The sequence below is a fragment of the Cyanistes caeruleus genome, chromosome 3 (assembly GCF_971803275.1).
Source record: "Cyanistes caeruleus chromosome 3, bCyaCae1.hap1.1, whole genome shotgun sequence".
Classification (NCBI taxonomy): Eukaryota; Metazoa; Chordata; class Aves; order Passeriformes; family Paridae; genus Cyanistes; species Cyanistes caeruleus.
Window position 1 is genome coordinate 89086952 of NC_141703.1, and position 26121 is coordinate 89113072.

Consider the following 26121-nt stretch of genomic DNA (forward strand, 5'->3'; position numbering starts at 1 on the left):
GTTCTGCCAGCACAAGGTTTGATGAGGCAATTTTCTTTCTTAATCTTTTTGTTCCACCTCTGATTGGGTTCTCTTTCTAGCCAGATTCAGTGTTAGAGAAGCGTGACTAAATCTTTTAGCTCTGTGGTGTTCGTTGTGTGGATTCAGTTGGCTGAAATTTCTGGAGACAATTTACTTCTCAGAAGCTGAAAATATTCTGTGCCATAATGGAAAGATTTACTGGGCAGATTCATCCCACTGAAATGTAAACATTTCATTATTTGATCATAGCAATATATGCCTTCATCTGAGCACAGATCACAACAGACTGGCCTGTCCTCTTTTTCTAAAAGGGTCTGGGTTCTGTAGGGGTTCTTCTGAAATCACTTAAATGCTGTTTCAACTATTGTCCTGCAATCAGTGTTAAAAGAAAACAGATATATCAACGGTCATGTGAGAAAACCTTCCTTGTGCATAGAACTCCTTCCTGAAATAGCATTGCTAATGCCTGACCTTTCTAATCACTGGATATTTGTATCCCTTAAAGCAGTTTGTTTTTCATAGTAGCTAATGGTCAGGGAGCCATAGGAGGTGCACATCCCAGAGAGGGAGCGCTCCTGAATGAGCTCTCTAATAAAGCCCGCCTTATTTTTGTGTAATGTATTTTCTCATTTTTACTGAAATTAGGTTATTCACCAATTCTGTTTTTCTTAAATATTATTTAAATACTTTACATAATGCTGTACATGTGTTAGAAAATTCTCACAGAGCATCCCTGAGATTAAAACAGTTAAAATATCCCCTCAGGTTGCAGATTTTCTGTAGAGAGAGGTTTAGAGAACAGACCTTCTTACAATGAATAATTCTAATAGATTTCTGCTAACCAGATCAAGCTGTGTTGTGTTCTGGCAAAAAACAGACTCACTCATATGAGTGACAAGTTATTTTTCTAGAGTACAAGCAACCATTTACTTCTGCTTTGAGAAATGTTCTCACAAAAGAAAGGAAGATATTTAGCACATGAACAGCGTTCATATTTGCTCAGTATTGCTTCATTTTAGTAGGTTTAGTTGAAAAGGATTCCATGGGATACAAGGAGTCATCAAATCCACTTTAATTATTTTTATTTTAATTAATTGTGTTCTCTGGCATACATCTTCACTGTTTAACAAGGTTTGCTTATTTGGCTTATCTTAGGTTTTACAGTCTACCTTGTGGATGCATAAGCATTATATCGATCTCTGCTCAGATATGCAATTGATTTATTGATTTATGTGAGTCCTTAAGCTCTCTTTGAACTGTGAGTCATTAATTCACCAGTGAAAGATAATAATTAAGCAAGTGGTCTTTTGACATAATAGGTGGGAAGAGGTTTTGAGAGTTAAAATGAAGTTAGGTGAACGGTTGATTATGAAAAAATGAATTATTTCAACACACTGGAGGTGTCATCTGAAACAAGAAGTTATTTAAGTTAGCTCAGATCCTTCCTGATATTCTTTCAAAATGATTGCTTGTAGTATGCTTTAGTCAATGAAATTACACTGGCAGAGTCAGAAATATTTAAGAGTATGTGTAAAGAAGCCTTCTTTAGAAAAAGCAGTTATCAGCATGACACATGCAGCTTTTGTCCCCTAGTCTGTCTTGAAAGTTGCTTGCAGGTCTCATAAGACTGACAGCAGATTGTAATAAGTTAAAATCACTTTTTTCCCCTGCTTTTATTACTTTGCTCAGGAAAATACATCTGAATAGTAATTACCAACTTGGTTGTGTAATCCATAGAGCCTCTTGACTGATGATTATGCTACTTCAAATTCACTTGAACTGTGTCAGCAACTAAGGGGTTTTAGTTATTTGGTTCTTCTTGGAACTATTATGTTCTTTTAGGAAGTGTTATACAAGTCTGAGGCATATGTGATGGTCTGGATTTCTTTCAATTTCAAGAACAAGAGGGAAGACAGGCCTTTAGAAAGCTCACTCTGGGTATGGGAGAACTATACAGTGAAGTAGGCAAGCAGTGAACCACTGCTCATAGCAAGCAATGTTACTGCTGCCAGGTAGTAATAAAGCTGTAAAAGTTTATAATCTAATTTATCTTTTTGCAAGGTTTTCTGATTATGATTTGGCAGCCACAATGGTTTTGTATGTTGAAAAAGAGGCATTTCAAAGAAAGATAGCGCAATGACTTTGGCTTTAAATGTTTCCCTGACTTTTAAGACCTATCTCCTATCTCAGTGGCGCTGACATCTGTCAATAGCGTAGGGTCACTTACAAGCTCTCATGCAGTGTTTGAGTGGCTCAAAATACATGCCCTTTGCACCAGACAGCTAAATCTCTGCATGATTCATACTGCCACCATATGAGATCAAATACTGCATCGCCAAAGCCTTTCTGCACTTCACCCGTGTGACCCCTGCTGTGTGAGGAATGCTGTTTCCTCTTGCTTTAAAGGAAAAGAGGCCCTACCTAACTAAGTTTATCCATCCAAGTTTCCATGGTTTCTCACATAAGAAAAAGATCATCATTGGTGGGATGAAGTATAGCCAATCTGTAACAAATCCACTTCATAGTATCCAAAAAACTTCCTTCTGTATTCCTACCCAGTTTTTGTCTTGAGGTTTTTGTTTGGGTTTTTGTTTTTTTTTCACTCGAGGCTCAGTAGATTTTTAACCATTTATGTCAGGTGCCTGCATAATTCACAGGACCACAGATGAAGTAAATATAGATGTGTAATAAATTTAATTTCTTTCATCTACTGTGCATGGATTGAACTATTTTCTGTCTTTAGGATTGGTTTTAATTTCCTCCTGTATAAAGCATATTTTACATTTCTGCATGAAAAGATATTTGCTTTCTTTGTATTGCCAAATGTAATGCACTCGTTCTGTCTTTGTTTTATTTGTGTGATCTCTTTCCACAGTCATGGAATGTATTCCTGTTAAATATCTTTGCCATACCTCTCGTGGCTCACATAAGAAAATTTGTCCTTCCTGCCCACTCTACTTCATCAAGTTTCTTCATTCCTGTATTCTCTATCTACAATACAGGAATAATTATTATGCATTGCTTTTGACTGGTAAAATGCTTTAAAATTCTCAGAAAGAGTGAGGTTTAAGAATCTAAGCAATTTTTTCTTCTTCCATGAACAATAAATTCATTATTTATTTCACAACGTTATTTTCACAATGGCCATCAAGCTGGTTTACTATATTTACACTTTTCAGGAATCCTTCCAGAATCCCTCCAATTCCCCTCTATTGTGTTTCAAGAAATATGCAACCCATCTACATTAGGACAAGAAGCATCACTTTCCATAGACTGTTAACATCAATTCTGAAAAAAAAAAAAAAAAAACTTTATGAGAATTTTTCTCTCTGAGGGAAATTACTATGATTTTTCTACCAAAGTATCTTTCTTTCAGAGTGCAGATTCGTGTGCCTATCTCTGTGTGACTACTTTTTCTTGAAGTTACTGGTAGTTCCTAGTGTGCACACAGTCCGTGGTAATTTCTAAGTCTTGTTCTTAACATGTCCTTGATTTTCTGCTGTGGCTTTGATGTCAGCAGGTCTTTCCAGAAGCCTTCTATGATGGGCTTGTTGACCTAGTGACCAGTCTTACTTTGAGTACAAAACATGCAAAGCAAAACTCATCTTAATCATGATGTATCTTCCTTTGTGTATGGTAAGATCATTAGATTTATTTGTGTTTCAGAAGCAGGATTGTTTTGGAAGGATTTTTAGATGCATATGTTTTGGTTTGTCTCCCTGTTATATGATTTGTGAAAAATCTGAATTTTAAGACATTTATTTTTCTGCTCCCTGCTTTCGTTCGCATGAAACAATAATTTGTCTTATAATAGTCTGGATTCTGTTTTGTCTCTGCTTTATTCAGAGAAGCATTTTAGTGGCTACATTTGGGTGAGAGGTGAAAATTTCTAAGCTAGGCACGAATCTATGGAAGCTCAAAGCTAATGGTGGTGTTTGCATTAGACAAGACACAGTTCAGTGAGATGCAGTGTGCACCTTCATTGTCTCAGTGTTAGCAAGCAAAATTGACACCATATGTGCCCAACTGTAATTGCTCATGAGGAGAAAAGAGAAACATGTCAGAACATTTGAGTAACACCTAATTCAGCCCATGGTTATAAATAAAGCTGATGGTTGCTTAAAAACAAAAGTAAGAAAATATTATGGTTATATTATTCCTCAGCAGCGCTTCCTATGTAGGTGAACTTTATTACAGAGACAACACAAGTGAAAAGAAACATATAACAACTTTTTAACAGTATTTTTATGTTATTTTATTTTTTTCGCAGTAAATAAAGTGGTTATGAGGCTCCAAGGAAAACGGCCCAGATGTTAGTGAGTTGTATGAAATTTAGTGGAAACAAGCTGTAAAAAACATAGTCATAAAACAGCCTGTCAATGCCACACATCTGGACAATGCAGCTGTATGTTCCCGCTGCTGTCATCACCCTAAGAAAACTGAATAGCCTTATTTCACCCCAATTAGGCTGCATACCAACAGAATCAGAATTACACAGGGAGGGGGTGTGTTTTCACCAAGACAGACCCTCTCAAATTCCCTTCAAGAAGTTTTTATCTTTCATTTAGGGCCAGTCCCTCAGACTGGCCACTTTGTAAACAGCACTGCAAACTATTCCCCTTGATTTGCTGTCTGTTATGTGATTTTTAATTTATTACTTTATAATATGTAGTGGCTTAATGTTGTTTCTTTGTTTAAAACTTAAATAAAATTATGTTTTCCTGTGAGAACTCTGTGTCTGTTGACTTTCTCATAAATCATATAAGGTTTTTTCCATTCTAGTTTTATCTCATACTATAGCTGATATAACTTTATTTGAGGTCTTTGGAACCAAAGCATAATGGTTGTGTCTTACTGATATATTATTTTTTCTGGAAATGTGGCTATTTTGACCCACACGTGGTACAGTGTGAGATAACACTTCCTCATTTTAGCATGCAAATAAATATGAGTCAAGTGCAGTATTAAAACTATGCAAGTAGTAGTTTTGCTGTGATTTTTTTTTTTTCCTTTGCAGGTGGTGGAATTAGCCAAAACTCTACTGGACATGGGTGAAGAAATTCCTGTGACACTAACTGGAAAGCTGTTGAAATTTCAGTTGCTTTGTTTCAAACAGAAGGATCTTCAGAAGAGAGAAGAGGAAAAGAAGGTACTATAGTATGCCCTAGAAGCATTACATTTTTGAAGACACTTCTGTTCTGGTGTTGCTTCCATAAATTCAGCTTTCTTCTCATTTTTGGCTTTCTAGAACTGTAATTGAAGAGAAATGTGATTAGAAATATTTTTTTAAGTTGATTAGATTTTGTGGATGAAGTTCTCAGTTACTCAAATGCCAGTGAGAACGTGGGGGAAAAAGAGAAAATAAAAAAACTATGGAAGAAGTCTTTACTAGATTGCCAGTAGTGGCTTAGCTGAGTCTTAGGAGGAATAGAAAACAGAGCTAAGAACAGGCTTCTGCTGAATGTGTCCCTGCTGAAGTAAAGGTAGGAGAGGTTACTTGGGAGGTATCAAAGATAGTCACAGAGCAGACTATGACAGAGTTCTTGTTATGAATCTTCTCTCTGGAGGGAATTTGAAGAAGTTATCTCTTCCATCCTCTGGCTCTAGGGCAGGGTAATATTTACATAAACTATTCCTGGCCAATGTTTGTAGAACCTTTTCTTAAAACTTTCCAGTGCTGTGTCTTTGCTTTTCCATGGCAATCAGTATTGTTTCTGATCCACCTCTGCAACGCACACATTTGAAAAAGGTTTCTGATCCTACCAACCATGCTCTCATTTAAACCTCTTTCAGTTCTCCCTGTGTCTGGGGACAACATTGCACTCCATTCTACAGAAATCTATTACATATTTAACTAAACAAACCCAAATATGTGTCATGTTTGTTCATTTTTGATTATGCATGTTCCTCTCCTCCGAACTCTCTCAAAACAGTGCATATTTTAAAGTCCGCTTCTTAGAACCGGGTACTGCATTTTCCAGTGTTCCCAAAACTTGCTTCCATTTGTCTCCAAGATCATCACTACTAGCTCCAAGATTGGCTCAGACAGATTGCTTATGTGTTCTAGGAGGAATTTCACCAAGCTTGCACAGAATCACAGATCAGACCTCTAATTTATTTCTAACATCTTTTGGAGTTGTCAGTGGTACATTTCAACAGCTTACTGAACAGTTGGTTTTGCTATAGTCCTTTTCCAACAAACATTCATGAAACTGAAGAAAGTCAGTTAATTATCAGAAAATCATATAATTGCTGGAATAAGTTTACCCTGTTAATTGATCAAAAACTATAATGCGAAGTGTGACGACATGGAGACCTAAGCAGTCTGTGCATGTAAAAAGATGCAAGCAGAAAATAGTTTCATGGATTTTGTATAGCTGAGAAGTCTGTGAATTTCTTTATCAGCAATTTTATTTGTGGGAGTAGTTGGTGGATGAAGCGTAGCACACAATCACAAGGACATTAAATGCTAGGTGATCCCACTAAAATTGTGTCCTGTTTGCACAGAAGTCAGTTTATTATATTGACTTAAATTAAATGATAATTTAAACCACAGAAATATATGAAGAATATGAGAAAAGTAAGGTGTTTTCAATCTGAAAAGAAATCAAGAGGTTGAAGTTATAGAATAGATTGTTAATAGTGAATTGAGAAAAAAATGGCTTTTCTTTTAGATAGCAGCAAATTCTTGTAAGTAAACTGTCAAACAAAAATTTTAAGTTTAATGGCACTTCAATATTAAAATGGAGTCTACGGAGCTCTGATGTAACAAAATTCATCTTGTAACCGCAATTTTATTTCCCTGGTTAATTTGAGGATAGTCAGTGTTGAAGGTTGAACAGTCTCTGGCAGTTACAGTTACTTCTCTGTTTTAGCCAAACTGTCTGCAAAAGTTGTCACCTCCTTTGAATTGTATCTATATCAATGTGTGACAGGCAAACACAAGAGGACAGAGTCAAGAATTGGAAGGCCCTTGGATATGAAGATGCTCTGCAGTACATAGTGGACAGAAACTGACTTCTAATGTAGAGTTCTATCTCTAAATTGGCTGCCATGACATTTTAATCCTTTCCAACTAGCTTGTACAATACAAGTTCTGTTGCCAACAATCTGGGTGTTGAAAACAGGATTTTTCTCGCAAATCAGTTCTCAGAAAGTAAATATATCTGTCCTTGTTTTTTTTTAAAATACATACCAATTAATAGAATCTATCAGCAGAACTAATACAACATGTAAATAACCAAAAAGAAGGTATTAGGAAATTTCTGTATTTCATTAGGAGCACAAGCTTGTCATGAATTGACAGGTGTATGTATTTAAAATGTTATGCAGAAGAGAAGTGTCTCTGAATTAGAAAACTGATGTAGTAAAATTTTGTAAGGCGAAGCTTAAAATAACAAAATTGGAGCAGTTAATGGATTATTGGAAACTCCACAAAAAGCTGCACCTTGTAGGCAAGAAGAAATATGACACTGAAAGGCAAATTGAAGAGTCCAAGAAAGGAGAGGAGTATTTAAAAATACTTTTTAAAGTATTAAAGTCAAGTAGTGTTCTTTGTTAGAATCTTGGCAAGTCCAGAAATGCCTCTGCTTATTTAAGAATTACTGAAAATGATGCAGATGCAATAGATGAAGTTGATTGTGAACTTTGTGGCATGATGATTGTATCATCTGTTTGGTGTGTTCATCAGCTTAGAATTCAAACTAGTACTATCAAAATTTCTAATTTAAAATGTCAAAGGTAGAACAAATTTGAAATAAAATAACAAAGGCCTCCAAATCCTTCATTACACAGTGGAAATAGTTTCAAGAATCTGTCAAAGACGTTTCTAAATTTTACAGAAAATAAATTCAAGAAGGAAGGGAAAAGCAGGAAAAGATTTTGTTTTGATTTTAAACTAAATACAACTTCCACAGCTGGAAAGTCTGCTTTTCAGCTGGATCTAGGGAAAGCAACTATATAGAGTTAACTGCCCTCTCTCATCTGCATGAAGGGCTTTCTTAATTGCTTTATTTGGCTTTAAAGTGACATCAGCTGGGTTGTCACTGTAGGTTTTATTTTTATTTTATTTAATTTAGCTTTATAATTCTGAAATGTAATTTTTGCATAGTTTGATGTATTATATCTGCTGGATGAAAATAAGGTGGAGACTTTCTTGGTCTATAGAACCTACTTTACCTTAATATTTTTTTTTGTTTTGTTTTGTTTTTAAATTTTTAGACAGATTCTCGATTTTTTTTGATTTGTAGTGTGAGGCTTTGGGATACTTAGAAAATCTTTCTTCATCCTGTACTCTTAAATTACTGGAAAGAGCTTTAGGTAGGCGTTTTTGTTTGAAGATAATGAGAATGGTTGAGTAATATCCTGTGTGAAATGAACACACGACTCTTGGTTCTAGTTTGCATTAGACGGATATTTACACCAAAGGAAAATAGTGCTGGTACCATTTTACACCACAGTCAAGAGTGTTAACAGAGATGTTAAAAATATTAACAGATATTGAATTTTTGCCATATTTCCTCTCAGTCCAAGGACGTTTTCTGGCTGGTGCAAGTCCTGTAGTGGAAGTAACTAAGGCACAGGGATTTTTTACACACCTCTCTACCTATATGTGTTTTGTTAGTTTGGTGGGTATAATGTCTACCTACCTTTGCAGTTTCATTTTTAATGTTCAGTCTTAGCATTATGACTAAGAACATATAAATAACTGAATTATGTGTTTGAGTAGGAAAAAGCAGGGTGTTCAATAAAGCTCCACCACATGAACATTATAGCAGCTGAGAGGGAAAAGTGTTAAAATAAAAATTTGAACACCTAGATTTTAAAACAGTCTGACTTTTGTTCTGCACAAAGGCTATAATGAGAACTTCATTTATTCATCTTGTCAGGCAGAGCAGCAGCAAAAAGAAAAGGAGAAAGGAAAATCTAAATCTCCCAGTAAGGCATCTAGAAAAACAAGTAAAGGAAAAAAGTCATCGGGAGCACCCCCTGTTAAAAAGGACACCATATTGAAACAACGAGGAGAAGTGGAAGTGGAAGACAAATACATTGGTATGTAAAATATGATGTTATATTCCTGATAAACCTTTGGAGTACTTTCTTTTGTTCAATGCTGAAAAGTCAAGATCTATTTGGCAATATCAAAGCTTTGCCGCTTTGCCACTTTTCATTTGAAGAGGGCACTGTGTACTGCTCAGTGTTAGGGTGGATTCTGCAGTCCAAGAAGTAAAAATACAGATAAGTTATATGTGGCATGTCAGCATCAAAATGTTTGGGCATATGTAAGACAACAAGAAAGTAACTAAAAAATCCTAGGGAAAACTTATCCTACAGAAAGATTTCGGAATAACTAAATGTGTCAGTATCCAAAGGTGGCTTTCTTCTTATACTATAATTTCAAACAAAGCTGACAGAGTTGTCAACTCTGTGAGTGAAGAAATTTTCCCTAACATCTAATCTAAGCCTCCCCTCTTTAAATTTGTTTTAATGTAGCTGTATAAATAAATAAATAAATAAATAAATACAGACCATGCCTTAAATTCAAAGACAGTTTGTATCTGTTTCTGGTAGCAGTCAATTTATCGTTCATCCCTAATACATTGTCACCTTTCTGAAATTAAACATTTCTGCTTTTGAGTAATCTTGAGATTACTTACTGTAACATCTTTCCTCTTTTGCACATGGACTAGTCACTGATAATTAGAACTGACTGATGGTTATCCACTTGTCATTATTATTAGCATAATCTTAGGTATAATTTCCAAATGGCAGGCAGTCTTCAGGTTGTATGCATTGGAATTTTTAGATCTCTGTAAGTGACTATGTAGACACCTGTCTTTTTTTAAAAAAATTATTAATGTCTAGTGTGTGCTTATATCTTTTCTTCCTGCAGTAACTGAGACATAAATTTATGTACTTCAGTTTCAGTACTAGGAATGAAATAATAAGCTAGTTTTCTTCTGGTTTTGATTTTTGCTTTATGCAATATACGTGCTGGACTGTGGTGGATGCTTCCTCTAAATTTCTATGTTATTTTGTATGTTTAGCTAATATTACAAGCAACAGAAACCCTGCTGCTCCAGGTGGTAGCAGCATTTGCACAACCCTGGACATATATCTGAGCACAGACAGATGTTGATGCCAGGCTACCTTTTTTCCTTCCTTGGATAAATGAGTCTCACGAGCTGAGGAATCACTAAAGCACTTGGATATGTGATGTGTTAGTAAGCATAATAAAGCATCCTAATGCTGGAGTATAAAGCTGTGATTTGCTTTTAGTTCGGGTTTGTCTGCACCAGCTCTGTGTGTTTCAGTATTGATGGAGAGATACAGGACCTTTAGCAGGGAGTTTCTACTAACTTAGGATAAATAACTGTACTGGATGAATTACATCACCTGTTACCTGTTTTACTACCTGTATTTCTCCATAAGGCATGAAAGGAAACTACACAACTCTAGAGCTTCTAGAGAGTTCATTCCTACTTTTATCATGCTTAACTTTTTGTTTTGATACTGGAATGTTGCTATGTACATTTCTACATAACTGATAAGCCCAAATAGAACAGGCACTCAATGAAACTTCTCATCTGCACTTTAATATGAATTTGGATATCCCCTGCCAGCTAAAAGGACTGGTGTGAGCTGGTATTACCAGTTGATGAGGATTTTGCCAAGCTGTATATCTAGTGAACATTAACCTGCTGGGTAGGGAGGAGCCAGCAGTGAGCCAGCTGATGCTTGCAACTAATCCTTTGAAATTATTATATCTTGTGTAATCTTTCATATAAGATACTGTAACTTACTCTGTGTATGTTCCTTGTCCATCTTTATGCAGGATGAAATAGGATAGTTTAAACTACCATTAGAGAATGTAGATATGCCCTGGCACTAAACTCCTTTGAGAAGAGCAATTACAGAAATGCTGCTACAACATTCTGATTGTAATCAGCTTCTGCAGTTTTTCTCCTGGTCCTTCTCCAATTATTACTTCTGACTTGTATTCTTCCTGCTGTGTTCTAGGTGATTTGGTGCAGAAGACCTGAGTCTTATGCACATAATTTTTGAATTTACATGTAAATTGTATTTAAATGTAATTGTTCCAATTAGATTATAAATGAACTGTTTCTCTGATGTTCATTTGCGTTACCCCATGTAGTCAAGTAAAAAATTTATTTTGTTTAGCTGATGAATGTTCTTACTCCAATCTGTTTTTGTTGTGTTTTGAACAGATGATGAACCAGATGATGGTGCTCATCATTACTTTATCATTCTGGGTTTCCCCAATCTTCAGTTGTTGCCTGTCTTGACTGACCTTGGGATTAACATTTCAAGTGTAATTCAGATTTCTTCTGAGAATTACAAGCCATTGCAGATGTACTTAGAAGCAACTAAACTTGAAGGACAATCTTTAATTTCACAAGAAGGTAATTGTGTCACTAAAAAAAAATGTGTAGAAAGGAGATAATTTTATATTGAGGGAATGACTGTTCTGGCTGTGTTTTTTCCCCTCTCCATGTCTTGTTTCTGCATGCTACCTATGAGCAGCTGTGTTTGACAGTGCCAAAGTAGTATTGCCTTTGGTTGGCCACCAAACCAAATGGTTTGCCAGTGCAAAAACTGGACAGTAGAAAGAGGGGCTGACTAAGCAAGCAGAGTTTGCAGCCACAGTAGCCACCAAAGAAGAACATTTTATCAAATGCATACTTCTGTGAATTGTTAGGAAGTATACTGGTAAGAAAACTTGGCTGATTTAGTAATTTCAAGGAGAGTGGACAGTTGGCTGCTTTGGGACTGTGGCCCCAGCCACAGGAGAATATGCCACAGAATAATGCTCTGTAATTTTACTCAGCTGTCCCTGGGCTATAACACCTTTCTTGAACTGGGATCCTGGTAAGCAGCAAGCTTGTGACAAATATGTGTCATCAGTGATGTCTGGCTATCCTGAGCTGTAGTGACATAGCCAGCAGGTCAAGGTTATTCCCTGGTACTCGGCTGTCATGAGAATAGAATTCTGGACTCTTCAGTAGAAGAAAGATACCAATAAACTCTATTCAATCCAGCAAACAGCCTCCCTATAAGGACTGGCTAAAGGACCTTGAAAGAAGAAAAATCGGGTGTGACCATGAATGGTCTTTGGAATTTTCGGGTCACAGAGACAGGGTGAAAGTCTGGAGAAAGTCTCTTGGTGGAAAAGGATTGGGTTAGGGATTTACTTAAACAAATTGGACACACATAAATCCATGGGACCTGATGGGATTCACTCAAGCATACTAAGGGCCTGGCTGTGATGTCACTGCAAAGCCATGGTCAATTACTTTTGAAAAAAGTTGGCAGTTGGAAAACGTGCCTAAAGACTGGAGGAAAGCATCACTCCAATCTTCAGAAATGGCAGGAATGACTCAGGAATCTAAATGCCACTCAGACTCTTCTCAGTCTCTGGGAATATGATAGAACAGCTAATTCTGGAAACATTTCCAGGCACATGAAGGACAAGGAGTTGGTCATTTGGCATGGATTTGCCAATGGAAGTAATTCTTAACCAACCTGATAATCTTCTGTGACAAAATGACTGTCTTGGTAGAGGAGGAGGGAGCAGTGACTATTTTCTGTCCTGACTCAGTGAGACCTTTGGCACTGCCTTTTCCTAAAGAAGCTGGATAAGCAAACACTGAGCTGGATTGAAAAATGGGTGAATGTCCTGGCCTAGTGGGTATCAGAGAAGATTGGTGGTAATGAGTCCAGCTGAATGTCTTCATTTGTGATCAGGATAGTTCCCTCAGCAAGTATTCTTATGATACAAAACTGGGAGGAATGGCTGAAACACCATAGAATTGTGCTGTTTTTCAGAGGGACCTCAACAGGTCCTGCCAGACCTGTTTTTATGAGGCAGGACCTCATAAAATTCATCAAGGGCAATGTCCTGCACCAGTTCATGGTGGGGGCTGACTGGCTGGAAAGCAGCTCTGCACAGAAGGACTTAGGGGTGGTGGCACTAATCTGAACGTGAGCCAGCACTGTGCCTTTGTAGCAAACAAGGCTAATGGTATCCAAGGCTGCATCAGGTCAAAGGATTTGAACTTTCTTTTGTACTCAGCACTGGTGAGGCCCCACTTGGAGTTCTGTGTCCAGTTCTGGACTCCTCAGAACAGGAGAGATATGGAGCAGAGACTGGAGAGAGTCCACCAAGTGACCAATTTGTATGTTCAAAGGAATGGAACATCTCTCATGTGAGGAGAGGCTGAAAGCTGGAAATGTTTTCCCTGGAGAAAAAAGAGCCTGGAGGGGACTCATCAATATGTATAAATGCCTGAAAGAAGTGTGCAAAGAAAAGGAAGCCAGGCTCTTTTCAGTGGTGTTCAGTGACAGGCTGTCGCCCTGAAAACTCAGCTTCTGAGCTTGCTAACATAGTTTTCTAAGGACTTTCCCAGGACAGCAACTGTAAATATAGATATGTGTACATTCTTTCTGTTACACGTCTTGTGATGGGCATCTCTCATGGCCAGTGCAGTGAGAAAGTGTTATCCTGACCATCCAATCCCTGGCCGTGGTCAGAAGCCTATAAATCCTGGGGGGAAAAATAAACTTTCTCTTCTTTTCACCACACCTCGACCTGTGTCCATGTGATCTATTCATCTTCAGTGGCAACAACAGGCCAAGAGGCAATGGCAAAACTGAAACATGGGGTATTACCTGATGACAAAAAAACACTTGTTTAGAGTGGGGGTGACTGAACGCTGTCACAGATTGCCCGGAGAGGTCAGGGGCCTTCATTCTTGGAGGTACTCAAAAGCCACCTGGCCATGGTCCTGGGAAGTCTGAGCTTGGTGACACTGCTTGAGCAGAGGAGTTTTACCAGATGATCCCCACAGGTTACTGTCAGGATCAATGACTGTACTTGGAACAGGTAGAAGATGATGGCAAGATATAAGTGGGGGTATTTTTCATCCCAAAGTTGGGTGTCAGATGTTTACTGAGGGTGGAAATATTTTAACAGTACTTACAGAAGACTGATACATGACTTGTGCTTTATGTTAAAGGGAGACATTGTACCATGATTTATCAAATACTTATATATTTTAGATGTAGAAGCAGAGAAAAGAAAGGAAGACGAAGCTAACAAGAACCTGGAAATATTTTGGAAATTCCTGGACCCCATTCTGAACAGTGGAAAGCATGGATCAAGTCTCTTTGATATTGCCAGGTTTCATTACCTAGTTAAGGAAAGTGACTTTCCCCCTGATTGGTCAGACAGTGAAATGCTGGTCAGTACATTCTGTGTTTACAGTTTACAGCATGGTTTAGGGTTTATAACTTTTAAGAACATTTTAGGAATTTTATCTCAAGTCTTCTCTGAAACAAAACCACAAGTAGTTAGTATATTCGTAATCTTAAACAAAAATTATTTCCTATGTATCCAACAACTTTATTCAGCATTTGTTTATAAGGAGTCCTTTGAACAAAAATGCCTGGTTTGGAATTTCTTAATATTGTAGGCCACAGAAGAAGGATTGTAAAATAGTTTGAGGTTTTAAATTTATTCAGTATCTTTATAGACCCATTTTGCATCCCTTTTGAGAGTTATATGCATGTATGAAATAACACAGAAGTTATATTTTTGTCCTCATAACATCAGGCCTACTTACTACACCTCAGAATAGTCACATAAGAAAAAATTAGCTGAATGCAAGAATACTTTTTGATATATGATGTTGTTTTATCATACTGAGTACTGCTTCTTTTTGTCTAAAACATGGCTCTAATTTATTACTCATTATAGCCTGCTGAGTCAGGATTATTACCAGACACTGAAGGAGAAAGTGTATCATTAGAAATTTTTTCCATCCTAGATTCTCACTTCTAGTGAGGTAACAAAATAAGGCAACATGCTATAATTTAACCTATTATTAACCTGTATTTTTATATTTATATTTTTATATTATTAGGATTAAAGGACATTCTAGGGTTAAACTACATTCTTCTAATCCTTATTTATAGTACAGTAGATTATGTTTGTATACAAACAACTCTAAGTGGTTTCCAAAGCATTCACTGAAAATGCCTTAGTTGTGGAATCGTGTAGGCTTGCTACTTATAATATGACTTATCATTATACTCTTTATGTAATCTTACAGTCCCAAGCCTCTTTTGGGAAAACAGTTTTTATCTTCCCTGTAATCACATCTTACAGGGGACTGTTTCTATGTTTAAATATCCTGCAAGCACCTACATTGTAGCTGAAATAGAGGAAAAATCATCTGTCACTGAAACAGATTTCAACAGATTGCAGTTAAAATTTTATAAGCCCTCCAGAAGTAAGAAAGTTTCTAAGTTTTTAAAGAAACAGGTGGGGATAAATTCTGAAATCATAGTAATAACATAGAGTAAGTCTGTTCTTGTGGACTTGCTGAAGGATCTCTGAGTCTAAGCTTGCTGAATTTCTGAAGTGCAAGATACACAGGAGGAAAATTCTTGGGACAAAATGTTAGACATTAATATAAAAATGACAGAGTATTACATACTGCAAGCAGTCTCTGCTCTATGATTTGAGATCTTTAGAAAGGAAAATACTTTCAGAAATGCTTTCTTTGTTGGAGAATCACTAATGGTCAGACCTGAAAAACTTTGGATAAGCATCTATGTTCTGAGGAGAGACCAGGCAAATTGTATTACAAAATTGTAATTATACTAAATTTTGCTTGGATCCCATTGAGTATCAATGGGTTTTGTTACTTATGACTTCGTGAAAAATCTCATTTTGTTTAAAACATTGTGCATTGAAAACACTTAAATATTTTATATAAAACTTTCATGGGCTCTAGTGATACCTTAAGAAATATATGGATGAAAAGTGTTATACTAACCCGTTCTTCAGAAAAACATTGAATTGGGAAAACAAAGGTACAAGAATATTAATGAACATGCTGTTTTCACAAATAGAATTTCTTTCCCAAGTGTCTCTTCTAGTCTTTAAATGTTATGAAAATGGAGACAAGTATTCCATAACTTACCATTTAAGTTATTCCTTAACTTATCAGTGATTTGGGATTGCCTGTTTCCCAGTGTAATAAAGAAGCACTGAGCTGAGGAAAGGAGATGCTTAATACTTCTTAACAGTTTGTTATTTTTCTTAGTGCCTAATGTCAGTTGTGCTTCTCTGTTTTATTTTAGGAAACTTAAAATTGAGATATTCAATGTTGTTAGCCACCTCTTAGAGGCAAACTTCTTAGTACAAGAGACTTGCCCTACTTTCACAAGAGTGAAAGAATCACTCAGAAAAGGTTTTTTTACAGAAATTGTCTAAAAGTTATAATAATTCCATCCTTTCCACAAAGTCCAGGATGTACAGGGGAAGAGTACATCCATTAAAGCTGCTGAAACTTCAGTATTTCATGTGGTCTCCAACAGGGTTTTGGTATTTGTACAGTAACATTTAATATTTAAAATAGAAGTGGCTATTATTCTTTTTATTCCTCCCAAGCTTTGGTGAAAACCACAGTACATGACCTCAAGAACCATGACTCTTTCCTTGTCAGACTTTTGCAGATACAGTGCTCTCCCTTTGGACATTTGGGCAGTATGCTGACATTCCTTCACTCACTGTGGATTTCAGAATGCCATTCTTGAGGCTTTCTTTGTTTTCAAAAGGCAACAGAAAGAAAGAAAAGAATATGAGATTATATTACCTGGTTGGGATTTTATTTTTTATCCTTCTAGAGCAGAGAAATGATTGACTCTGCAAATATGCTGCAGGTTGATCACTAGTAAAAACATACACACATTACAAAACACTTTAATTTTCCTCTCCCATTCCTTCCCATCCAAAACCCCCAAAGTTCCATCTGCAAGATAGCAGACCTTGAACTGTTAAGACAAGTTAAACTTTATAACAACTAAAGCATTTAGTCAATATGCAGTCTATACTGTGCTGTGGCAGTGTTAAGGCAAATAAAATGAGGGAGGTTTTAGAATAACCCCATAAAACATATTGAATTGGTGGAGGAAAAAGTCTTTTGGAAAGTTGATAAGTAAATGTAGATCTGCTGGTTAAAGGGCTAATGACTCCTCTCACTAAGTTACGTGACAGTTTTATACCCACACTTCATCCTTTGTATGTGATTTTCTCTCAGCTTGCATTTGGTACTGTGCTGTTTGAACACATTGCTTGTTTGATGTATGACTGCCTGGACTGGAGAAGACAGCATTGCAACTACTTGGAAAACACCAAGTTTATTAATGTGATTGCGTTTCCAGAGTGCAAGTCAACACAACCATCTTCGCTTGAGGCAAGGACCCTTCTCTTCTTGCTGACAATAACTAATGATAGGGTAGAATTGCCTGTCTTTAATTTTGACTCATAAATTCATCTTGGACCATCACTCTGTGAATAATTTTCAGTGAATAAAATTTGTGGTTTTGTCTTAAGCATTTAAAACCCCCAAAAAAATGGGAAAAAAATATCTGAGCATTGGGAAAACAGAAGAAGGAAATTAGAAGGATCCTACAGGCATAAAGTATCACAGGTATAGACATTTCTTAAATAGTGTCTGATGATACATTCTTGTGTCTGAAAAATCAATATGTCTGCACAGAGCTACTATGCAATGTTGCAGATTTGTGAACTGTCAAAAAAATAATTATTAGTTCTATGCAAGATCTACTTCCTTATTTTATTCATAATAGGCAAAAGCTTGCATGGGGAGAAGAAAGTAGCTTATTAGAACACACACTACATTCTTACTATCTTGTTCCATTTAAAAGTTTATCATGTAGTCTAGGGTGAGTAAACAGAGCTAAATGAAATTAGGTCTTCCCACCTATTTGTGCAATACAAATTTGTTTTATGGTTTCTGATTTTTTTATGTTAACTTTTGTTCACTTAGGAACAACCGACACCACAGATGACACCTACAAGGAGAAAAGGGAAACCAGAGGAAATTCTGCCATCAATAGTTTTGTCAGAGAGTAAGTTTAAAGGATGAAAGCATCCGTCTGTAGTTGCTCACTCTGTCAAACCATTCATTCATCTGACAGCACAAATCCTCAAAATTATTTGTGCAGTTAGCTGAAGATATTGTGTATCCTGGTGAGCACATTGTGGAAGTGCAGTGAAAGTGAAAACTGCAGTGGCAATAACCAAGTTCTTTAATAAATCACTTCTTCTATTTGTTCCTAGTCACAGTCAGATTCAAAAGATCACAGTAATTTTGTTAGGTCTCTAATTTGTTAGACTCTTTTTTATAAATATTGTCTAAAGTGTTCACAGAATCACAGAATATCCTGAGTTGGAAGGGACCCACAAGGATTACTGAGTCCAACTTAGCCCTGCACTGAATGTCACACCATGTGCCTGAAACTGTTTTCCAAATGCTTCTTGAACTGTCAGGCTTGGTGCTGTGACCACTTTCCTGGGGAGCCTGTTCCAGTGCCCAACCACCCTCTGGGTGAAAATTTCTCTAATACCCAACCTAAAACTCCCCTTACTCAAGGTGAGGCTGCCCCAGAGCAGAGCAGAGTGGGACAATCCCCTCCCTCGCCCAGCTGTCCATGCTGTGCTTGATGCACCCCAGGACATGGTTGGCCCTCCTGGCTGCCTGGGCATGCCTGGCTCATACTCAATTTTCCATCATACGGGACCCCTCGGTCTCTTTCTGTGGTGCTGCTCTCCAGCATCTTATTCCCCACTCTGTATGTACATCCAGGGCTGCCTCATCCCAGGCACAGAATTCTACACTCTATTTTTTAATCTTCATAATACTTATAATTGCCCAGCCCTCTAATTTGCCAAGATCTCTCTGCAGGGCCTCCCTGCCTTTGGGAGAGTCAACAGCTCCTCCCAGTTTTGTATTAGCTGTGAACTTGCAGAACTGACTTGGAATATACGTTGGTATTTCTGAACAAACGTGTCTTAATGTTTTATCTCTTAATGTAGCAGATGAAGAAACTTCTATTATGTTTCCTTCTGTGGACATGAGGTATTACAATGACTTGCTGAGACAAATTCCTGAGGAGTACTTTTCTGTACCCTTAATGCTGAGCTGCATGTTGGAACAGGTGGGAATGTTATCTTTTTTAATGTATCTTTTTCATTTCTGTGGCTATTTTGGCCTAGACCTAATGTAAGTGATTGTCAAAGATCAATACATCCATCTGTTTAAATCTAAAATATGAGACACTGAGGCATTGAGCAAGGAGGTTCAATACAAAGAAGTCAAAACTCCAAACTTTGATTTTCTTTCATGTTTTGAACCTGTGAATACACAAACATATGCTTCACGCAGATGTGAACTGTATCAAGACTACTTTCATATTGTGCACTTACCCTATATATATATGTATATATAGTGTTATTCCATAATTAATTTTTGAAGACTACAGATATAATCAAATAAGGAGAACGGTGCAGTTTCTTATCTAAGTCAATAACAAGTTTTCATGTCCTACAGCAATGTTATTGATACTGAACTTTTGCTGATTTACTCAGTTCAAAGGTCTTAGGTCAAGCCTAACAAAAGAGCACCAATGCTAGTGCTAGACAAATCTGACTTCTGTTGAGTTCAGGCACAATCTATGATGTAGAAGAGACACACAATATTATTTGGAAATCCTCCTTCTTTTAGGAGTAAAATTTCAGCATAATATTGGAGTTTTTATTTTCTGTAACTTAGTGTGAAAATAGACTCAGGGAAGAATACTCTAAGTCCAACACCTAATAGACAATCAGTTTTTAATTGCCTGTTTTTCTTAACAATTCTTAACATTTCAAGTTAGAAATATTTTTCTTCTCATCTTTTCAAACTGATAGGAAAAACATTTAATTCTGTTTTCCACAATCTTTATTTTGTGCAGAAACTAACTTGTAAAATTGTATTTTTGCTACTTGCAGAAAAAATTAGGCTTTTCTTCCCTGACAGAATTTATGAACGTGTGCTTAGCTTATAACAGGATTTGCTTGGTATTTCTGGTAAAGTTAAGCAGGAGTCATACTGTGATGGAAGCTAACATATACTATATTTGCCAGGTTATTGCAAGTGAAGAAGACCTTATACCACCGAGTCTGATAACAGCAGAGGCTCAGGCTGATGGGCTGCATCGTGCCATCTCAGATCATATAATCTCTATCCTTCCTTCTCTTTCACTTCCCATGAGTGAAAAAAAGGTTTGTGTTGTCTTTTGTTCATTTCCTAAAACAACAAATCTCATTATTGGGGTTTAATACCTCCTTCTTTTCTTTTAAAACAGAATCTGTATGACTACTTTTCTCTTAAAGACATTGAACAAGAGACTGTCACCCCCCAGTACCCTCTCTTATTTAACTACCATGATGCCCTGGCTCAGCGGTTGCACCTGCTGAAGGTACAGTGCAACATATTTATATATCAGTGTTTCCAAAGTTCACAGGCAATGAGTGCTCACTGCACTAGAAGGGGAGGAGTGGTGTTTTTACAAAACAGGACAGCATATCCTAGATCTTCTTTCTACTGTGGTGCATGCACCAACACGTGTTTAGTTTGCTTAAGAAGCAGTGAGTTACTGACAGAGGACACCTCACAAAAATGGAGCACAAACCTACTGATTTCAGTGATCACATTATTAATGAGAGTGTCTAGCCTTTGGCATAGATGAGAGATATTACAGAACTGTTGATTTGCTGTCACACACTGATGATACTATAGAAAATGAGTTGCTAACTTGTTAATGGTGACTCAGCATGGAAACTAGACTAACTACTAAAATGTTGAGAAGTAGCAGAAAATACATAGCAACTATTAATAAGCACAAGAAATGTATTCAGATTGGCTAAATAGTTGCAGCATAGTGTGTAACCAAGATACTCCCAAACTCTAACAAAGGCAGAAAGGTTCAGAGACTGCATAGTTTGGGATTATTGCAAAGTAACAGTTCCCAGACTTTCTGAATCAAAAAAACACTGTGAATGTCTTGAATTTTTCCAAAGGCAAGGTGTAGTTTTACCATTAAACTTTAAAAATTTACTGAGGATTATACAAGTGATAATACAGTTCTAGTTTTCACAGCTGAGGTGTGTCTGCCTGGCTTCATGGATTACAAATTATCTGGGGAATACTTTGACAACCATTGATTAAAACTATTCAGAAACAACTCATTTTGACACATTGGATGTATTCAAGCAGAAGGAAGGACTGAGTAATCAACATAAGAGATGTTCTTAGCAGACACACATGTGATTAATTTTATATACTTACTGAAGAGGAAATTCAGGATATAGCACAATGTATGAGGAAAGAGTAGAGGAGAAACATTTGGAATATGCAGTTAAAGAAAAAGGTACCATAAGTGTGTAATACTACAAAAAATGAAACTGAAAGATACCACTATGTCTGAAAAAATAAATCCTTGTATATAGAAGGATACCTCTCATCACAGACCGATCAATAAATTTATGGATTTCATTACTATGAAAAGTAGCGCAGACCAGCTGAAAGATACATGGAAGGTACTTGCTGCCAGTCTGAATAGATCAGTACATATTTCTGTATTTTTAAGTCTAGCTAACACAGACAAATAACAGCTAACAAATGTCTGTTATTATGCTGTCAGTCATTCTCTTATGTGTCTAATATTTTTCTGCCGACAGTATCTGACACCATGTATCAAAACCATACTGTGGGCCCATGTTCAAGCTTAAGTTTATGTCCAACTGACTTAAGCACATGCTAATGTCTTCTGCTGTAGAAAGACCTCTTTATTCAAACATAATTTTTTGAAAGTCAATAGTGTGAAAGTTTACTTTAACTCTGGTCCTTTGATTTTTGTTCCAGGTCCAGGAGAACTTCAATCCAGAAAAGATTGAGTGTGAAATGATGGATAAACTGCCTCTTACAGAACTTATCCATTTCACCCCTCCTTCAATTGAAAACAACACTAAACGCTTGGCCAGAGTTCACGAGCTCATGCATTATTGTACTACTGGTAAAATGATTTTCATTGATATAATTTCCATTCTTTTTTATTTCTGGTTGATGATTCTCTTAAATAGCAGGAATTCTGGGACAAGATTTTCAAGCTGCCAAAAAAAACCTTTGCAGAATTTCCCACTTTCACATTCTTGCTTATATATGATTATAGCGTACTACACAAGTTAACCCTAACTTCAGACCTCAGTTTCATGATAAATAGTGTTAAATATTGCGTACCTAAGAGCTGGGAGTATCTTGGAACTACTTTATTTATTTATATTTACAAACATACAAACTCTTACTAATTGTGAGAAAAAACCAGCTACATTCTAGGATCAAAACTGCAGTTTTGATCCTAGAATGTAGAATGCATTTCGAGAGACGCTGATGTAAACTATGTTAATTTATCAACTCACTTTTGGAAGTAAAGCACATGTATCTTAGGTAGACAGTTTTTATGGAGCAATACACAGCTTTAAGAATGTATTCTATGTAAGCTGTTTGTGTTAATAATGAAGCTACTTTATAACTGTCCCTTTATCAAACCAAGAATACATTGACTTCTCCAACCATAATTACTTCTGCAGTTACCTTTTCTTGGAGTGTTTGCCACCATGACATACAGTGGGAAACAATCCCATAGACTACATAAATACCCTTAGGAAGTATCAGAAGTCTGCTTTAAGTTATTAAGAAATATAAACATCCAAATCCCTTTGGTTACATTCATGTCATCATATAAGGCACAGGACTTGAAGGTACTTTCCCTGCTCTTTCATCCTGAATTCCCTGAGTTGGATTAATTTACACTTCGCTGTGTTTTTTCTAGTTGTTGGTATGTTAATTTTGGACTGTAAGCTATTAAAGTGTTCACTATTGCTGTAGTCCTCCAGCTGATGGGTGTTGAATTTGATGATCCTCACTGGTCCACACTGTACAGCCAGACTTTCCTAACTAGTAAATTAGCTAGAAAAGCCTTTGCTTTTATCAAAGGAGATGGTTAATTTGAACAGAAGATGAGAGATCCAACATTCTCAAGATATACAATGTGCTTGGGTAGTTAACCACTCTAACGAGAAAACACTTCAAACTGAAGATGTTCTTTATGTAATCTGAACATTGTACTACCTGTCCTTTGCATGACTATCACTGTTATATGCTCATGAATGCATACAAACATAAACAGGGTTAATTATTGCCTTTGCACCTTGAAACTTCTGTTTAAATTGTGTGTAAAATTCTGTCTGAAGAGGAAAAAAAAATTGATGCTTGAGAAGCTACAGATAATGGAAACATTTTATGATCTGAAAATAACTGGTTGCTAATTGGCCTGATAAAGTCTACTCAGTATTTTAAAATCAACATCATTTTTATAAAGTTAATGAGCCAGAAGGTATTCAGATGTAGGGACCACTTCATTTAAGATGGATTAATATGTAGGCATATCATTTTGCGATTTGGAAGCGTTCAACTTCGAATGCAGTGTAAAATGTAGCCCACATAAGTTGATCCAGTACCATTAAGGAAATTGCTGTTGGCTTTTGCAGAGTTGCCAAGAACAATACACTTAAATAGTCTTGTATTTATTTTCTGCTGAGCTGTAAGGACGTTTTCAGTTAATGATTGTAATTCTTTTTTAGAACATCTGAGCTGGGCTGAAGTAGAAAGAGCCTTCAGAGTGTTTACTTTTGAAAGCCTGAAGCTGACTGGGCTGAGTGACTCTGGTTTCCTGGAGAGCTCTGGATCTAGGGTTGGAGGTGATGCTGAAGTGTCTTATATCCCTTGGGATAATCCAACCATGTTTGCAAGACAGCTGAGACAACTCTTCCATATGGAAAAGAAGCTTAATGAGAAATCCTCAAGCTGCTCTGGTAAAAAGTTTTCTGTTTACATTACTCCTGAAGAATTTGAATCCACTATTTGTCTTACCATATCATTTGCTATTGCACGGATGTGATTTTTTTTCTTTGTACAAGTCAACAAATTTTCAAGTATTATATAGCCTATACATTGAATTACTCTCTAGGAATATTAGAATAAAGACAAAAGCTATTTTGTACTACAGCATTAACATTTGTAGATGATGCAGAATGGATTTGCTGAAGTTCTACATTTTCTCCTGCAGATTCTAACGTAATGAAACATTTTTGGCTTGGTTAAAGGAGATGTATTGGCCAAAAAACAACATTTAAAAACAATGATTATTTTTTCAGGACTCAAGAAAAGTAGAAATTAGGTCAGTTTAAGCAATTATACCTTTAGATTCATGATCACAGAATCATAGAATCATTGTTAAGATTGGCAGGAACCTCTAAAGGTCATCTGTTCTGACACCCCTGCAATAAGCATAGACATTTTCAACTAGATCAGATTTCTCAGAGTCAAGTCTGACCTCCAGTCCAGTGATGGAGCATCCATCATCTTTCTAGGATACCTGTTCCAGTGTTTCACCACCCTTATGATAAAAAATTCTTCCTCATCTAGTCTCAATCTATCCTACTTTCCTTTAAAACCACTGCTCTTTATCCTATGACTACAGGTCCTACTAGGAAGTCTCTTCCAAGGCCACAATAAGGAGAGCTTCCCAGAGCCTTCTCTTCTCCAGGCTGAACTCTCTGAGCCTGTCTTCACAGGGAAGGTTCTCCATCCCTCCAATCACCTTCATTGGGTCTACTCTGGACCCATGTCAACAAATCCATGTGTTCCCTGTGCTGAGGACCCCAGAGCTGCATGCAGTACTTTGTGATGTTGTCCATGCTTTTTTGATAGAGATCTCTAAGCAAGCAGCTTAGTTGGGATGCTTTTCTTTGAAGGCTGGAGCAGACAAAAATGAGTCCTGCTTATCTGCTTTTCTTCTGCATCTTGGGAACATACTTGAGTGTTAGTGTGTTTTGCTTTTGTAGTAGTCATTATATTGGATTCTTCAGTTACAAGAATAACAACATTTCAGCACTTCTGCGGCACAAAAGCAAATGCCAGGAAAATAAAACATTTGCTTTCAGGTTTCTTCTATCTTCTAAAGGCAGTCAGTAAACAGGAGTAATTTCCAAGAGAAGCAGAGCCTAAAGATACATGTCTGGAAGCTGAGCTGGTTATAAGACGCTTACAAACAAATACTTTGTGGTGTATTCTCCACCAGAAAGAGAAATTTTCCTGTACCTGTGAATCTTGATCAAATACTAGTGACGTCTGCACTAACTTAGGGAATGAAGAATTCTTTTAACAGGAAATTATTTTTTAAAATTAAGAGAATATAGAAGTTAAAGTTGTCATGTGATGCTGTTAGTATCAGGTGTTCATTTCAACAATGGAATGATTGGTCAGACCCTCAGAGAAGTAATATTCTGTCAGTAGCTTATGGATCTGTGTAAACCAAATTAATTAAAACATTAGAATTTGCATTTGTCAAAAATGTGTGAAAATACCAAAATAGTTGGTCTTGTCTTTTATTGTAATCATCATTTTTTAGTTATCTGTGCAAGGGATTGCTTTTTAAAGTATGAAGAAAAATGGTTCTTTGTTTACAAATCTGGAGGATACTTCTGAGAGTATTTTTAGTGGGCTAGCATGGGTCAGATAGAAAGCATGATTTGAGTGGGTTTTATAAACTCTTTTTATTTTTTTTATTTTTTTTTTAATTTTATTTAATTATCTGGTACTTGTCACTGGACTTTAAAGTGGTCTCTTAGTAAAGAAGTGTAGCAGATATGTATTTATTGGACAAGTGTGAAAAAAGGAGGCTTCAATTTGATGTCAATCTCATCAAGGAGACTAGGGAAATTGCATTGCTTCAACCTTAGTAGGGCTCAAATTTCTGGAACAGTTCTTTAAATTCTGCTTTCAATTTCCAGGGCATACAGAAGCAAGTGACGAAGATGAAGGAGATGGTTTGGGTGGTCCTCTTTTGAACATAGATTTGGATCTTCTTTATTCTGATATGGCAAGTGTGAGAAATGGAGTCAACTAGACTTTACATGAGTCAACAGAAGATTCTGCTCTATGCCAGGCTGTGTTACTGGGGATTCCTTTGTAATGCTGTGTGCAAATGTTAATTTTATGATGTTTGGCAAATACTGACATGACTTTTAAGCACTGTGAAATCACTTTCTTTGAATTCCAAGGTGACGGGTTTCAATGAAGGTGTTAATGATAATTCTGCGCTGGT

General features: G+C 36.6%; 1 protein-coding gene across 6 annotated transcripts in view; it reads left to right on the plus strand.

The window, feature by feature from the left end:
• Nucleotides 1–26121, plus strand: part of SPAG17 (sperm associated antigen 17) — a 90993-nt gene that overhangs the window by 18459 nt on the left and 46413 nt on the right. For 4 of the 6 annotated variants that reach the window (XM_086884001.1, XM_086884002.1, XM_086884006.1 and 1 more), the window contains exons 4-15: nt 5039–5170; nt 8910–9072; nt 11250–11444; nt 14101–14282; nt 17148–17303; nt 17901–17982; nt 18950–19071; nt 20039–20176; nt 20260–20373; nt 21819–21969; nt 23597–23827; nt 25808–25896. In XM_086884001.1, the coding sequence (XP_086740127.1) occupies nt 5039–5170; nt 8910–9072; nt 11250–11444; nt 14101–14282; nt 17148–17303; nt 17901–17982; nt 18950–19071; nt 20039–20176; nt 20260–20373; nt 21819–21969; nt 23597–23827; nt 25808–25896 (1755 nt within the window). The remainder of the gene's footprint in view (nt 1–5038; nt 5171–8909; nt 9073–11249; nt 11445–14100; nt 14283–17147; nt 17304–17900; nt 17983–18949; nt 19072–20038; nt 20177–20259; nt 20374–21818; nt 21970–23596; nt 23828–25807; nt 25897–26121) is intronic. The other 2 variants (XM_086884003.1, XM_086884005.1) reach the window with 1 other exon arrangement.